At 42.7% G+C, this 15,786-nt stretch overlaps 1 protein-coding gene across 2 annotated transcripts; it reads right to left on the reverse strand.

Moving 5' to 3' along the window:
• Window positions 1–2,970: 2,970 nt before the first annotated feature.
• LOC120063009 (RNA-binding protein EWS-like) lies at window positions 2,971–13,854 on the reverse strand. 2 transcript variants are annotated; one of them, XM_039013090.1, is made up of 16 exons: window positions 13,600–13,854; window positions 12,855–12,891; window positions 12,642–12,693; window positions 12,341–12,476; window positions 11,492–11,687; window positions 10,384–10,646; window positions 10,097–10,253; window positions 7,445–7,482; window positions 5,995–6,027; window positions 5,680–5,795; window positions 4,921–5,050; window positions 4,632–4,751; window positions 4,379–4,511; window positions 4,201–4,286; window positions 3,450–3,696; window positions 2,971–3,355 (listed from the first exon to the last, which is right to left on the reverse strand). In XM_039013090.1, the coding sequence occupies exons 1-16, from the start codon at window positions 13,613–13,615 to the stop codon at window positions 3,319–3,321; spliced, it is 1,797 nt and encodes a 598-aa protein (XP_038869018.1). In that variant the 5' UTR covers window positions 13,616–13,854; the 3' UTR covers window positions 2,971–3,318. The 2 variants fall into 2 exon arrangements, with proteins under 2 accessions (XP_038869018.1, XP_038869017.1); XM_039013089.1 differs by having other exon boundaries at window positions 10,384–10,652.
• Window positions 13,855–15,786: the final 1,932 nt, after the last annotated feature.

A 15,786-nucleotide genomic window follows, 5' to 3' on the forward strand; every position in this document is an offset into this window, starting at 1 on the left:
GAAACATTATTAGCATATCATCAGGCAGCCTACTCCGACGACTGCATCAAAGTCAGGCATGCCCATTTTACCATAGGACAAATTGGTACAAATTAGTATCCAGATTACTCCAAAGGAAGCAGAAATTAATATTACAAAGTAACGAGCAAGAAAAGTCTACAGTGTAGCCTTCAAAGATTATCAACACACTAACTCCACTTTAGTTTGCTGTGCCGTAGAGATCTTTGTCGGGAGGCGAAAGCAATTCTATTTAGGCAGATTGTGTTGGGCTAATTATTTTAGCTGTGGTTCGTTATGTAGAATTGAAAGCTGAATGTAAAACCGGGTGAGGAGGAGAAAGCAGTGTAAGGGAAGTCCTCTCTACCAGTGATGTAATCCGTCCCTCAGACGAGCATGTGCATTAAGCATTCTGGGGAAATCAGTGAGATATATATATCTATTACACACACATACATACACACACGGACACCCCTTCAAATTAGTGGATTCGGCTATTTTAAACACACCCGTTGCTGACAAGCGTATAAAATCGAGCACACAGCCATGCAATCTCTAGACAAACATTGGCAGTAGAATGGCCTTACTGAAGAGCTCAGTGACTTTCTACGTGGCAGTCATAGGATGCCACCTTTCCATCAAGTCAGGTCATCAAATTTCTGCCATGCTAGAGCTCCCCCGGTCAACTGTAAGTGATTTTATTGTGAAGTGGTAACCTCTAGGAGAAACAACAGCTCAGCCTCAAAGTGGTAGGCCACATAAGTTCACAGAACGGGGCCGCCGAGTGCTGAAGTGCGTAAAAATCGGCTGTCCTCGGTTGCGACACTCACTACCGAGTTCAAAACTGCCTCTGGAAGCAACATCAGCACAATAACTGTTTGTCGGGAGCTTTATGAAATGGGTTTCCATGGCCAAGCAGCCGCACACAAACCTAAGATCACCATGCGCAATGCCAAGCATTGGCTGAAGTGGTGTAAAGCTCGTTGTCATTGGACTCCGGAGCAGTGGAAACTCATTCTCTGGAGTGATGAATCACGATTCACCATCTCACAGTCCGACTGACTAATTTGTGTTTGGGAGATGCGAGAACACCACTACCTGCCCCAATGCATAGTGCCAACTGTAAAGTTTGGTGGAGGAGGAATAATGGTCTGGGGCTGTTTTTCATGGTTTGGTCTAGGCCCCTTAGTTCCTGTGAAGGGAAATCAACACTACAGCATCCAATGACATTCTAGATAATTCTGTGCTTCCAACTTTGTGGCAATAGTTTGACAATGCCCCTGTGCACAAAGCGAGATCCATACAGAAATGGTTTATCGAGATTGGTGTGGAAGAACTTGACTGGCCTGCACAGAGCCTTGACCTCAACCCCATCGAGCACTTTTGGGATGAATTGTAACGCCGACTGTGAACCAGGCCTAATCGACCAACATCAGTGCCCGACCTCGATTAATGCTTGTGGCTGAATGGAAGCAAGTTCCTGCAGCAATGTTCCAACATCTAGTGGCAAGCCTTCCCAGAAGAGTGGAGGATGTTATAGCAGCAAAGTAAACTCCATATTAATGCCCATAATTTTGTAATGATTTGTTTGTCAAGCAGGTGTCCACATACTTTTGGTCATGTAGTGTAATCCTCATGGGTCAGACAAAGTGTCAGGGCAGGTGAAAAAAAGATCCTTCCCAAGTTACACCTCAATATAGAAGACCTATAGTATTGGTCGCTCTGTGTTAATATAAAATAAGCCTAGTAGTTACACTGATACCTAGCCTGTTCATATTCAAACTTCATTTTGGATTCCCACTGCTATTCCAGTTCACAGGCAGGCCCAGACAAGCACTGTCAAACAGCTGCACCATTCTTGTCTCTGCACATGCTGCTCTGCTGTTATGTGATGATTTGAATTTCAGTATGGAAAAAGGAGGGCCTTGTTTTGATTTAAAAAATACAGTTGTTTCTTTAAGAGAGAGAGGGTGGTGGAGGGAGGGAGAAAGAGACTGGTTGGATGAGATCATTTTCTGGGTCGAGATGAATCAGCTTTTCTGTGACACAGACAACTCACACACCATGCTCAGTTCCCCAGCATGAGCAACTGGATCCCAGTCATCAGAGAGAACTCTCGTCAGCTGTGACCGGACTTCACCCACACACAAACACTGGGCTTTGCTCTTTAACTGGAAATTAGACATTAGGGCTGGAGCATTTAGAGCGTTCATATTTCATTTGATAACCAGGACACAGTACAACAAAGTACAATGAATGCACCCTGTCTGTGATGTCAAAATTGATTACAGGTATACAAACAGACTGGATTATAAAAGCAGAACCAACTGTTAAATTTAAACAAAGCTCAATTCATTCTCATTGGGAAGTGAAGAGTGATTATCAAAAGTGCTCAGAGAATGTCTGGACATATGCTGAACAGATGCATTAAGAAATGTGGTGGGAGGCTGACATGTGGCTAACCTGATATCAATTTCAAGTCCCATACCAACGTGTCTGAGTACCTACGTAAATAAGGCGTTGTTTATTTGTAATACTTTAACATTTTCTACAAATATTTTTTCGCTTTGTCATTATGGGGTATTGGTATCCTGTGTAGATAATTTTATTTAATCCATTTTAGAATAAGGCTGTAATGTCATAAAACAATGGAGAAAGGAAAGGGGTCCAAATACTTTCCGAATGCACTGTATGATTACAAACGCAACATGAAGTGTCACAGACCACAGTTACATATCCTCTAACAGCCACTATATCTTTAGCAAAGTTCTTGGGAAAATGAATGCTGCTATTGTTACAAAGCTGCAGACTACATAGTGCCTCCTTGTGGACAATTCATTAAGAGAAACCTGAAGGAGCAGAGCTGTCAAATACTGTATAATTCCTAGTTTTCCTACCACTCTAGAACAGAGTTAAATCTAAATGCAAACAGTCAACCAATCACGATGCCTCATAACAGCAATGGATCTGAACTTCTCTTAGCATCAAATAGGAGTGGAAATTTTATTTTCAAAATTCTTCATTACACAACTGTGGGAAGGAAAAGCAATTACAATTAAAAAAGAAACGTGTCATGTTTTACAATACACTGTCCAAAAAAATCAGTCTGTACATCTAAGAAATGCAAAAATAAACGTGCACAAGTCAAAATAACTGAACCACGGGTTAACAAAACAACATAAAACATTTAACTAGGAGTTGAATGAAACTGCAGAGTATTTCAAAAGCAGTTCTATAACCATTTATAATATGGAATCATAAATTAAAATTCATTTAAAAAATCTAATCCTGCGTCAGATGGAACATTTTAATTGCTTTCTTTTAGTAGGGTCGGTCTCTGCGTTCCTGGCGATGGTCCCTATGAGGAAAAAACAATACATGTTTGTTAGACACTAAATTAAGTAAGCAAATAATATTTGAGTATGATGAAAGCAGTCCAACATATCCCTTACCTCATATCCATCTTGCCTGGGGGCCCCCCCATTCCTCCTCTCCCCATTCCTCTTCCCATCGGTGGTCCTCCCCTGCTACCCCCTCGGAATCCCCCTCGGTCCATTCCACCACGCCCTCTGAAGCCACCGCCACGGTCACCTCCCCATCCTCCACGGAAGCCGCCAGGACCACCGGGCCCTCCTGGTCCGCCACGGTCCATCCCTCTGCCCCCACGCATCCCCATGCCACCTCGGCCTCGCTCACCACCTGAACAAAACCACACAAGGCCCAGTTCAGCTTGCCACCACAGACTATTGTAGACATACATTGTATGCTACACAGTGTAGATATAATTTGGGCTGCTGGTAATGATAGTACCAGGAAATTCCAAACGTCCAAAGACTGAACTTCATATCATGGAATACTTCACAGGGAGGGAAATATGACTAAACATAAGTGGCACTCCAAGTGAACACAGAACAAGCCCTCCAATGCCAAAGCGTTTCATTACAGTGAGCCGACTGCTGCACATGGATGATTTCATGTTTCCCCAGAGTTGACACTAATCAAGTACAACCGGTAAACATGGACCCCGAAGTCAAGGTGATTGCCAAATCAAACCGGTTTGTTTACATTTCAAGCATTAAGATATATGAAATAGGAAGGTAAATCAGCCCGGGTTGCTCAAATAACACTTATAATGATTCCCGTCTAGAGTTATGAATGAATCAGGCCCTGACAATAGCGCTGCTGTGCCGGGGAGAGCCGTACCTGAAGGGGGCCCAAAGCCCTCTGGTTTGGGAGCTTTGCACTGGTTACACTCCATCCTCCAGGAAAAGTTCTGGTTGCCACAGCCCCTGAGAAAGGCAACCACTCAGTCAGTACACGTTATACACAACTGTACATTTAAAAAAGGGGAAAGGGAAAATACATTTTTTGAGGTACTTACTGGCTGGGGCACTCCCAGTCTCCAGCTCTCTGCTGTATGTTGCCACCTGGGCCCCCTGGCCCACCTCTGCCCATGCCACGTGGTCCTCCTCGTGGGACAAAACCTCCACGCTCCCCTCCACGGCCCATCATGCCTAACACCACACACCAGAGGTCGTTTCAGTATTTCACTTAATAGTCATGGCAACGTGGGACAATACCTTCTTGTTCAAAACTGAACATTTAAATCCCACAAAATAAAGTTGGACATTCACCTCCAGGTCCTCCACGGCCCATCATGTCACCCCTCATGGGCATGCCCCCTCTCATCCCACCCATCATGGGCTTACGGCGAGCCATGGACACCTTCAGCCTCTTTCCCTGGTACTCTTTCCCTGTAGAAATCACGAACAGAAGGAAACAAGAATAAATAGAAATGGAGAGAGGCTTGAGTTACTTGTCATTTCTTGTATTCTAAAGTAGATTTATGCATTAATCTGGACAGTTCAAGGGTAGCGTCAGAGAGTAGGCTGATGTAGGTTTAACAGGGCCAGTGAGACTAACCATCAAAGTACTCCACAGCAGCTTTGGCACAGAGGGGCTCCTCGTAGGACAGAGTGGCATCTCCCTTAGGCTTCCCTGAATCATTGTCTGTGTAGATGTTGATTGCAGGCTTGCCCAACCTCCGGTTCATCTGAACAATAACAGAGGAATGAATCACTCAAAAGTCAAACTACCACACCATTGACATCTGCAGTTGTAATTTTTTTTATTATAGCATTTCTAAAACGGTTCAATCCTTCAATTAAAATGAGAACAATACAAGAGATTAGCAGTGGCCATATATAAAAGCATTCTTTGGGAAAGACTGAAGGAATGCAGTGTTTCCCCTATTTATTTATGCCGTGGTGGCAACGGTCGTGAAAGGGGGAGGGCACAACTTGAATCTGTCCGGAATTGACAGCCGAGAGAAAAATGTGCCTTTTCTTAGACAATTTCCTACAGTATCCATTTCTCCATGGAGCTGAGAATTTTGTAGTGTGAAACCTAATTTCCTACAATTCTATACATTTTGCATATGCTTCATTGAATTTGTATATGCTTCACTGAATTTGTTCCGGACCTGGGGACTGTGAAAAGACCCCTGGTGGGTGGGGTAAGTGTGTGTAAGTTGACTATGCGAACAATTGAGTTTTAAAAATACATTTTTGTGGGAACAATTTAGCAGTTGCGGTACACCGATGCTAGATGAATACAGGGGAACAAATGGAATGCATGAGACCTAATACAGGTTTAAATTGAAATTTCAGAGCATATCCCTACCCTTATAGGTCCAGGGTGTTTGAAGAAAACAGCCATCTCCTCCAGAGTTGCGCTTTCCGTGAGTCCTGTGATGTAGATGGTGCTGTTCTCAGAGTCATCCTGCTCCTCAGGGCGCCCTGAACAGACAGAACTACTGTTTAAAACAAGCCTGAACACACTGCCACTATACTGTCCTTCATGTCAGATTCATAGCATACGCCATTAGGCAAAGCCACTTCAAGATAAACGCAACAAAGGCTTTCAGGTGGATGCAATACTACCAAATCAGTAAGATAAACGCTGAAAGTTTGTGATGGTCAGTTGGTGTCTACTTACCCATGTCACGCTCTGCCCCGTTGTTCATGGGTCCTGTTGTCCACCAGGCAAGGTAGAGAGAAAAAGGCAAAGAAAAGTCAGTTTGTGCCACTCAAGTCCACTGCTGAAGAGAATTTGAAGTGACAATCCAGACACACTCCTCCAAAAACACAGGTGTCAGACATTTGGGAAAATTGAAAATGGTACTGTGGTAAACCATGTTTCCCTCTTAAGTGGAAGACACTCAGTAACCAGTATATTAGGAGTCCACCCCATTCACAAAAATTGTTCGCTCCTACAGACAGTGAGTCACGTGGCTGTAGCTTGCTATATAAAGCAGACAGGCAAAGAGGAATTCAGTTACTGCTCGATTGAACTTTAGAAATGGGCAAAACGAGTGACCTAAGAGACTGATCGTAGGTGTCAGGTGCACCGGTTCCGGTATCTCAGAAACGGCCGGCATATTGGGCTTTTCACGCACGAGTGTCTAGGGTTTACCGAAATTGGTATGACAACAAAAAAAAATTGGCGGCAGTCACGTAGGCGAAAACAGCTCGTTGAGGTCGAAGGAGAATGGCAAGAATCATGCAAGCTGACAGGCATGCCACAAACAGGCAAATAACGCAGTACAACAGTGGTTTGCAGAACGGCATCTTGGAACACACAACTAGTGAGTCCTTGTCACGGCTGGGCTATAGCAGCAGACAACCACACATTACCAGGTCTGACCAAACCCAGTTCCTGTTGCATCGTGCTAATGGCAGTCAGGATTTTGTGTAAATCAACATGAGAACATAGGCCCAGCCTCCCTGCTGTCAACAGTACATGCTTGTGCCAGTTGTCGTGAATGTTTTCCTGGCACACATTAGGTCCCTTGATACTGAGTAACGTTTCCCTGCCACAAAAGAATACAGGCATTTCTGGAGGCAAAGGGGGGTCCGTACTAGATGGGTGTACCTAATAAACTGGCAACTGAGTGTATATTGATAATGATGTAAAATAAAACCGCAGACCCTTCCGTATAAAAATGTGTGCCATAAGAAAAGTTCTTATGCCACCACAGATAGTCCCAAAAAATACCAGGAGTTTGCTCCATGAAATTGTAAATGCAAAACCATTTTTCCAAACCCGACACATTTCTTAGCAGCAGGCATTTGTCCTTAACTTGTCATTGTAAAATAAGTACCTTGCTTTTCAAGGTTACCTTAAGCAGTGAGTGATAAACCAAAATGAGTTAAAAGTACCCTTTTCCAAACAGATGTCTCAGATATTTTAAACTGGATCCCCCTCTATTTCCATCCATCCTAATAGCCACCTATATAGATATTTGGCTACCCAAAAAACGCTACACACACACACACACACACACACACCAATGTAATGTAAGGGCTTAGGTAAATGCTCAGAGCGTACATGCTCTAGTAGGTAAAGGTCTGGAGTGGACTAGCCAGTGTAATACTCGTTAACTTACCACCAGGCTTATTGAAGCCACCTCTGTCTCCGGCGACGCTATGGGGGAATAAATGGAGATATGAAGGCGATTTCCCTTTTATCAGCCACTTCCATGTCTGGAGCCTCGTGGCTCATTTGGGGAGGTTGACGGACACAGTTCTGACTAGCTCATTTAACAACCCCCCAACATGCCTATACAGTCTATGCAATCCAGTTAATTGGGAATTACGGTATTAACAGCAACTACGTGGCATGACTCCTTTACTAAATGGCTTCTTAATGACAGCATTCAATAGCAGATACTGGCTAGTTTGGAGGTAGCCAAGGGGTGCTAAATCTGTTACGTTTGGGAAATATGGGACAGAATCCCAGGTATTTGTTACAAAAGAAAACAATTTCAGATTCATTCCATATGTAGACAAAGGCTAAATGTCTAGCCTGGAGATAATAAAATGCTTAGGAGAAAACTTACATTTACAGTTAAATATGTGCATTATGCATTATGTCCACTTTACAGTTGAAGCAACCAGCTAAACAAGTTTAAAAAAAACTTGTAATTATTTAAGTTGTCAAATGCAATGGATCTGAAATATTACAAACAGGTGATAGCCACCCTGGGGGGAAAAAATAAAATAATTAATCCACGTACATTTTACAAAGATGATTTGAAGTTACACAATTCTAATACAGATTTTAATTTGACCAAGTTACAATGCTAAACTGTAAAAGTAATAAGTTACATTTGTATAGTATAATTATAATTTGAGTTTCCCAGCACGCTTTAGACAGCACCATCCTCATCTCTTGGATTTAAGGCAGAACCCAAATCTCTGTTGTTTAACCCCTTTGTTGTTTAAGATGCTGGCTCTTTAGTGAGTACAGGTACTTTATAGAATATAGCTGGGTTTACATGGCTCTCACTGTGTTACCTGTAGCGTAAATGTGACAAAGCATGTTAAAAACGGTGTTCATTTGATTAAACAAAACATTTGTAATCCAAAACACATTTCAAAAGCACACAAGGGGGTGGTTTTCCAGACAGATTAAGCCTAGTCCAAAGGCTAAAAAGCATTCTTTTCAGAAGACTAGGCTGACTGAGTCTGGGAAACCGGACCCAAAACAGTTGAACAAAAAACTATCCTGCATGAACGTAAATGAATGAGTAACATATGGATGACAAACGCTACATTTCTAGACTACTTTAACCGATGTCAGCTGAGAGCTAGGGTTGTGATATATACTTTCAACTTTAAAACAGGACTAATTCAATAACATTATCTAATTGAGGTAAAAAATGTGACACATGTAATTAATTAAATATTGTGCTGTTGGCAGAGCAGTATTATTCACTTTGATTATCCTTTTAGGGCACACACACAGCCATGTACTGAATAACCTATTAATGTAATATAAGCCTAGGGCAAAACACAATTGAACACGATAGGAGTCTGGTGTGACCTAGTGAACATGTGATCCGTTTTTTCTTGTTACAGGAATATTACCTTGAGCTGTCTGATACTCAATGGAATCAACATCGACTCAAACTCTCGAGGTCCTATCATAATGCCGAGACAGCTTTAACTAAACATGAAAGGCTACAGGTGGCAAGTACAGTACCAACAACCTATAAGGGGGATAACTTTAGTTCTGCATGGATGTGCCCTGAAGAAATGTATTTTATCGGTTTTCCCAACAACAAAAAACCCTCAATGTGCATTGACCTCAACTTAATATGCAAAAAAATTCCTTAGAATAACTAATCAATGCATCTTGCTTATTAAACAAAAATATATTTAAAAAAAGACCTTCCCCGCAGGTCACAAGCCAAAAATGGTCCCTTAAATGGCCAGAAATGTTGTCCAGAAATTACCTCATTGGACAGAAAGAGGCACACCTCCCAAAACCAACGTGAAAAAATATTGTATTTTATTGCAACGGTTTGCTAGCTTAAAGATAAGAACTTTGTGGTTTGAAGAAGCAAGTCATAGATTAATGTGAAATAATACCTTTATATAAACAATAGTCAACACAAGCCAAAACCTAAAATTATCAGTTAATTTAACTAAACTTCCATAGTGCATACCCTCAAATACTGTACCTTCTGGATCAGCTTTTTAAAAGGAAAACCAGAGGATGGATTAAATAACCCTGAAAATGATACCTTCCTAAACCATCTTAAAATGTATTTAACATCAAAGCAATAATTTTAGAAGGTGAGGTGTGCCCACAGCAGTGACCCTGTGAAGCCTTGTGAATAGATTTACCATAATCAATGCTATGGATGATATGCTGTGGTACAGCAACAAAGGATATCCGATTGAATAGTTTACGAGGCCAGCTCTCTGTTCACACGTCAGTCCCAACTCTTTGATTCATGAAAACATATTCCCTTCTTACCTTTGGCCACCATGGCAGGGCTGAGAGTTAGTACCCATTTATGGAGGGTCCCTTCATCTAACTTTCTGTAGGCATTAGATCTTTAATTTTACACAAAAGTGAACCGTTGGACTTTCCCCACTAATAAATTGTTGTCTATCATCCTTTTATAGGGTTATATCTCGGGGGCCCACTTATGTTTTAGGGAAACTTCAGACTCAGCCCTGCTCAGCCTTGACGCAGCACTTGTAAGAGTGGATGGAGGTTAAGTTAAGCAATAAGGAGAGTCACTTACCCCATGCCTCCACGGCCCATGCCCCCACGTCCCCGGCCACCGTGCATCATGCCGCCCCTGTCATAGCCATCCCTGGGAGGCCCACGGCTCTCCCCTGACCCTGGGAACCCAGCAGGCTCAGAGCCAGAGTTGCCTCTGCCCTCCTGCCCATAGTTATCTACAGAATAGCATAACAACAAGGTTAGGGGAAAAGGAGGCAACATCACATGACTATGACAATAAATAGCAGATAGGCATACTACAATGATGGTGTGGGTGTTGAAATAGCAGGAGACTGATGCTCTTACTGTAATGGCTTGACTGGTTGTAACCACTTTGAGGTCCACTCTGTTGTCCATACTGGCTGGCTGCAGGCTGCCCATAGGAGCCCGAGGCCTGAGGGGGATAGCCCGCAGCAGGAGCCTGTTGCTGCGGTGGGGGCTGCTGCTGGTATCCACTCTGCTGCTGCCCATAGCCTCCCTGCTGGGCCTGGTACCCACTCTGCGGTGCGGCATATCCCCCTGGCTGAGAGTAGCTGCTCTGGCTGTAGCCAGCGGGCTGGCTGCTGGCACTGTAACTAAAGTGATTAGGGACAGGCAGGGATTGAACGGGTCAAAGAGCGCCACATAACTATCTCTACACGGGGCCCCCCGGGTGGCGCAGTGGCCTGTGCCACCAGAGATTCTGAGTTCGAGCCCAGGCTCTGTCGCAGCCTGGCCCAGCGTCGTCCGGGTTAGGGAGGGTTTGGCCGGCAGGGATATCCTTGTCTCATCACGCACTAGCTCCTGTGGCGGGCCGGGCGCAGTGCACGCTGACCAGGTCGCCAGGTGTACGGTGTTTCCTCCGACACATTGGTGCGGCTGGCTTCCAGGTTGGATGTGCGTTGAGTCAAGAAGCAGTGTGGCTAGGTTGGGTTGTGTTTCAGAGGACGCATGGCTCTCGACCTTCGCCTTTCCCGAGTCCGTACAGGAGTTGCAGCAATGAAACAAAACTAGCTACTACCAATTGGATACCACGAAATTGGGGAGGGGAAAAAAGGGGGTAAAAAAGCTCTACACAGTAGATGGTTCTTATAGGTTGACAGCTGCAACTTGTCTTCTAATGTAAACAATCATTAACAAAATATTGTGTAACATCCACTGCACAACGACCTCCATTACACCCAGATGGATTTACTACAAAGCAGAATCAGCTAACTTTGATAAGCAACCAGAAATAACTACTGATTTTATGATGAATTAAAATAGCTAAACTTAGATGTCTTTTAGTTTGTTCAATCAATTAGACCATGTCCATTTCAAACAACTTTATATAAAATAAAAAGTTATCAGAATATTTTGGCAAGTTAGATGGCTAACTCCTTGATCCTGCTTTGTAGTATACCCTCGGGTCTTAATGTAACACTAGTTAGCCTACCTCTGAGGTGCAGTGGAGGCAGGCTGCTGGCTGTAGCCAGCGTAGGCAGACTGAGCTGCATAGCCTGGCTGGGATGCATAGGTTGGCTGAGAAGCAGCGGGAGCAGCAGCAGCAGCGCTCTCATATCCACTGGCTCCATAGCCCGCGGCAGGCTGGGAGTAGCCATGGGCACTGGGCTGGGCAGCAGGGTACCCAGCTGTAGACAAAGAGGAGATGGTTTAACTAAAACCAAAACACTTTATATGGATAATTCCAGGTACACACTGTTGGGATTTTAGACCAGAGGCTGAACTACCCAAATGAATGAAGCAATATGTTGCTTATTTGGATCACTCTATACCCAGGACTTCAAAAACAAGTGCCCGTGAGGAGAACTGACGAAGAATATTATGGCACAGAAGAATACCATTGTGTGATTAAGAGTATTAGAATAAGTGTTAGATAAATAATATTATGAAGGGACTATCGTCTTGTATCACTAACATGTCTGTTACAATCATGATTCAGGATGAGTACATACAATGTCAAAGAAATCTAGCATGTCCAGGGTTCATCTAGTCTACTCACAATACTATAGTCTACTACATATGATTCTAAATACAGAATATTATATGGATCACTCCACCAAAGCATTGAAGACTTAGCCTAAATGCCATGAAATGGATGGAGATGCATGAAAGGGAATCTGTGTCAAACCTGTTTTACTCCCAGCTGGAACGTGATAGCAATAGAGGAGAAAATGTTCACATTACATGAGGTCAATAGTTAGAGGCATTTGATGGAAAATTCTCCCTCCCGTCCCCCCAAAAAATACAGTTGACCAAACATTTTGGTCTCTCTGGAACTGACCTGATGCTGGTTGCCCATAGGAGGAACCATACTGCTGCTGTGTATAGCCACCAGCAGAGGGTGCTGCCTGTGGGTAACTGGTCTCAGCTGCAGCTGGTTGGGCATAGGACCCATATGCTTGCTGGCTATAACCCTGCTGAAATACAAAAGTCCATAAGCTATTAGTCTATAGAATAACACGTCTGCTTTCCCAAGGTACACGTTTTCCTGTGCTTTAGTTCAAGCTGTATGCAAACATGTCATGAGAACTGACCATTATTCCAGTTTGAATAATTTATAAATTACTTCTAATAAAACTCACCTGGGCAGATTGTCCATAGGCCTGTGAGGGCTGAGCAGCATAGGATCCATACCTGCAGGGACACAAGAGCATTCAATCATTCAGTACCCATCTCTGATGTTGGTGTCTTAGTAAATCATAATGAATTTACCTAATTACACAAAACACCCATCCCACTGCATTGATTTGAATAGTCATATCCTGGTAGCACAATACCCATGTAGAAAGACTTACCCCTGCTGGGCACTGGCCTGGTTGTAGGAACTGTAATCTTTAAAAGAAAATAACAAAATAAATGACTAGCCTAGGCCTAACTTTCAGCAACAGTCCTAGTATCAAATTCAGTTTGGGACTCGTGAGATGGAACTGCTCGACAACAATACTGTGTAAACCTTTTGCATTGCCAACAACGGCACACAATGGAAAGTATTTCAAGTTCAACAGACCTTGAAAATAGACAAAAGTACAACTGCTATTCCCTCTAAGCAAGGTCCGACTAGAGGCCGTTTTCCGGCGTTGTGTCCCGCCGTTGCTTGCATAACTACGGTAGCTAACGTTAGCAAACTTTATTTTTTATTTTTATTTAAACTAGGCTAGATTAGCAAGGCCGCATGACCAACGGAATTGCATACAGGCACGAATTAACAAAGCAGATAAACGTGTGTGGTGAATTTGTACCCTTCGCCCGGCATCGTGGCTAGTTAGGGCCTACTGCCCTAGATTCTAGCTAAGCTAGCTACAGTAGTAAACTGGTCAATTCACCAAACTGGTCAATTGGGCTGGCTAACTACTAACGTTAGCTAGCTTAGTACCTAGCTACCGACTACTATACAGATTTAAACGTTCGCATTAGATTTGAATGTTGGATAACAAAATTGATGTAACTATGTATAATTACATATAACTTTCTTTCGATATGCAACAATAAGTAATGCAGTCGTGCAAAATTAGAAAATAAAAGACCGTTAACGAAACCCACCAGGAGCTGACGCCATCTTCGTTTCTTCGTTTAGTCAGATAATAGCGCATGCGCTTAAAAGTAGACGAGCCTCTCTGGCAAAGATGTTCGGTAAACGCTATGACGGTACTAGGGATGTCCCTACCATAACCTTAACAATAACCTTTACCTATCCCTAACCGTTACTTTAAAAACGCACTATGTAGTAACCGCTCCGGCATTTCCTGGTTGCTAAAATTCTATTAGTTCGCCCTCAACGTGATCAAGACAAAGGAGATGATCGTGGACTACATGAAAATGGCTCCTGAGTGGCACTGCATCTTAGTGCAAGAGGGGTCAATGTAGTCCTTGGTTCGAATTTAGGCTGTGATTGGGTGTCGTATAGGGCGACGCACAATTGGCCCAGCGTTGGCCGGGGTAGGCCGTCATTGTAAATAAGAATGTGTTCTTAAAACTGACTTGCCTAGTTAAATAAAGGTACATTTTATATTAAAACTTTTTTTTAAAGTTTGAATTTAAATACGTAAAAGTAAAGTTAAGTAAAAAAAAAAAAAAAAAAGTAACAAATAATTAAACAGCAGCAGTAAAATAACAATAGCGAGGCTATATACAGGGGGTACAGGTACAGAGTCAATGTGCGGGGGCACCGGTTAGTCAAGGTAATTGAGGTAATATGTACATGTAGGTAGAGTTAAAGTGACTATGCACAGATAATAAACAGAGAGTAGCAGCAGCGTAAAAGAGGGGTCTGGGTAGCCCTTTGATTAGCTGTTCAGGAGTCTTGTGGCTTGGGGGTAAAAGCTGTAAGAAGCCTTTTGGACCTAGACTCTGGTACCACTTGCCGTGTGGTAGCAGAGGGAACAGTCCATGACTTGGGTGACTGGAGTCTTTGGCGATTTTTAGTGCCTTCCTCTGACACCCCCTGGTATAGAGGTCCTTGATGGCAGGAAGCTTGGCCCCAGTGATGTACTGGGCCGTATGCACTACCCTCTGTAGTGCCTTGCGGTCGGAGGCCGAGCAGTTGCCATACCAGGCAGTGATGCAACCAGTGACAAAGCTCCCAATGGCGCAGCTGTAAAACCTTGAGGATCTGAGGACCCATGCCAAATCTTTTCAGTCTCCTGAGGGGGAATAGGCTTTGTCGTGCCATCTTCACAACTGTGTTAGTGTGTTTGGACCATGACAGTTTGTTGGTGATGTGGACACCAAGGAACTTGAAGCTCTCAACCTGCTCCACTACAGCCCCATTAATGAGAATGGGGAAATGCTTGGCCCTCCTTTTTTTAAATGGAAATTTTGTAGAATGAAACCAGAAACACCTTACCCCTCAACAATTTCAATGACTGTTTTATTGTCACCAGAGTCAAATACAGCAAAATAAACCGAATGTTTACTTACAAGCCCTTAACCTACAATGCAGTTTTAAGACAAATAAGAGTTAAGAAAATATTTACTAAATAAACTAGTAAAACTTTAAAACACAAAAAAGTAACAAATTAAAATAACAATAATGACGCTATATACAGGGGGTAACAGTACTTAGTCAATGTGCGGGGGTACAAGTTAGGAATATAGCTAGCTTGGATTTTTTATGTTGGTGAGGTAATATGTTGGTGAGTAAAATGCAGCTGTGCTAGCTTTTTCTAGCAAGCTAGCTAATTTCAGATTTTAGGAATATGAAATTGAACATTTATCCTATTTAGAAAATGGATTTCTGTTAAGAGAACATTTATTTCATAATTCTCCAAAATATTTTTTCTGCATTAAAATGGCCCAGGGCAGTGTTCCAGTTTGACAGTAACAGGCTGTCCCAGTTTGACAGTAACTTTAGGCTATTGGCATACTGGGACAGTCTCAAAATGTCAATATTCTAAAAAGGTGAGAGTAGTAAGAAAACCACTTACAGTCATTTTGATTTACAATTACATCCCATTACAAACATGTTGTAATGATGCACTGAATATCCTTTGTTCGTTTTGTATAACCTTAACATTATTTACCTCAGTACCCTATAGAGACACGTGATGACGACACAGTGATGACGTCACACCCACTGAACCCATTTTTTATTTTCGTATACTTCCTGCAAATATTGTATACCAAACAAATTTAAGGAAGTGCACTTTAAAATCCTACATATGATATATCCATGTAATTCTATGTTGTCCAAATGTGTGGCTATTGATGATATCTGCGTTTTCTGTTAAA

This window comes from Salvelinus namaycush, chromosome 18 (genome assembly GCF_016432855.1).
Source record: "Salvelinus namaycush isolate Seneca chromosome 18, SaNama_1.0, whole genome shotgun sequence".
In the NCBI taxonomy this organism is placed as follows: domain Eukaryota; kingdom Metazoa; phylum Chordata; class Actinopteri; order Salmoniformes; family Salmonidae; genus Salvelinus; species Salvelinus namaycush.

Excerpts from the sequence above, each read along its gene's own strand:
- LOC120063009 (XM_039013089.1), bottom strand. Across the intron at positions 12,694-12,854 it reads CAGGCCAGTGCCCAGCAGGG|GTATGGATCCTATGCTGCTC; the intron begins GTAAGTCTTTCT and ends GTGTCCCTGCAG. Across the intron at positions 10,653-11,491 it reads GCCTCCACTGCACCTCAGAG|TTACAGTGCCAGCAGCCAGC; the intron begins GTAGGCTAACTA and ends TAATCACTTTAG.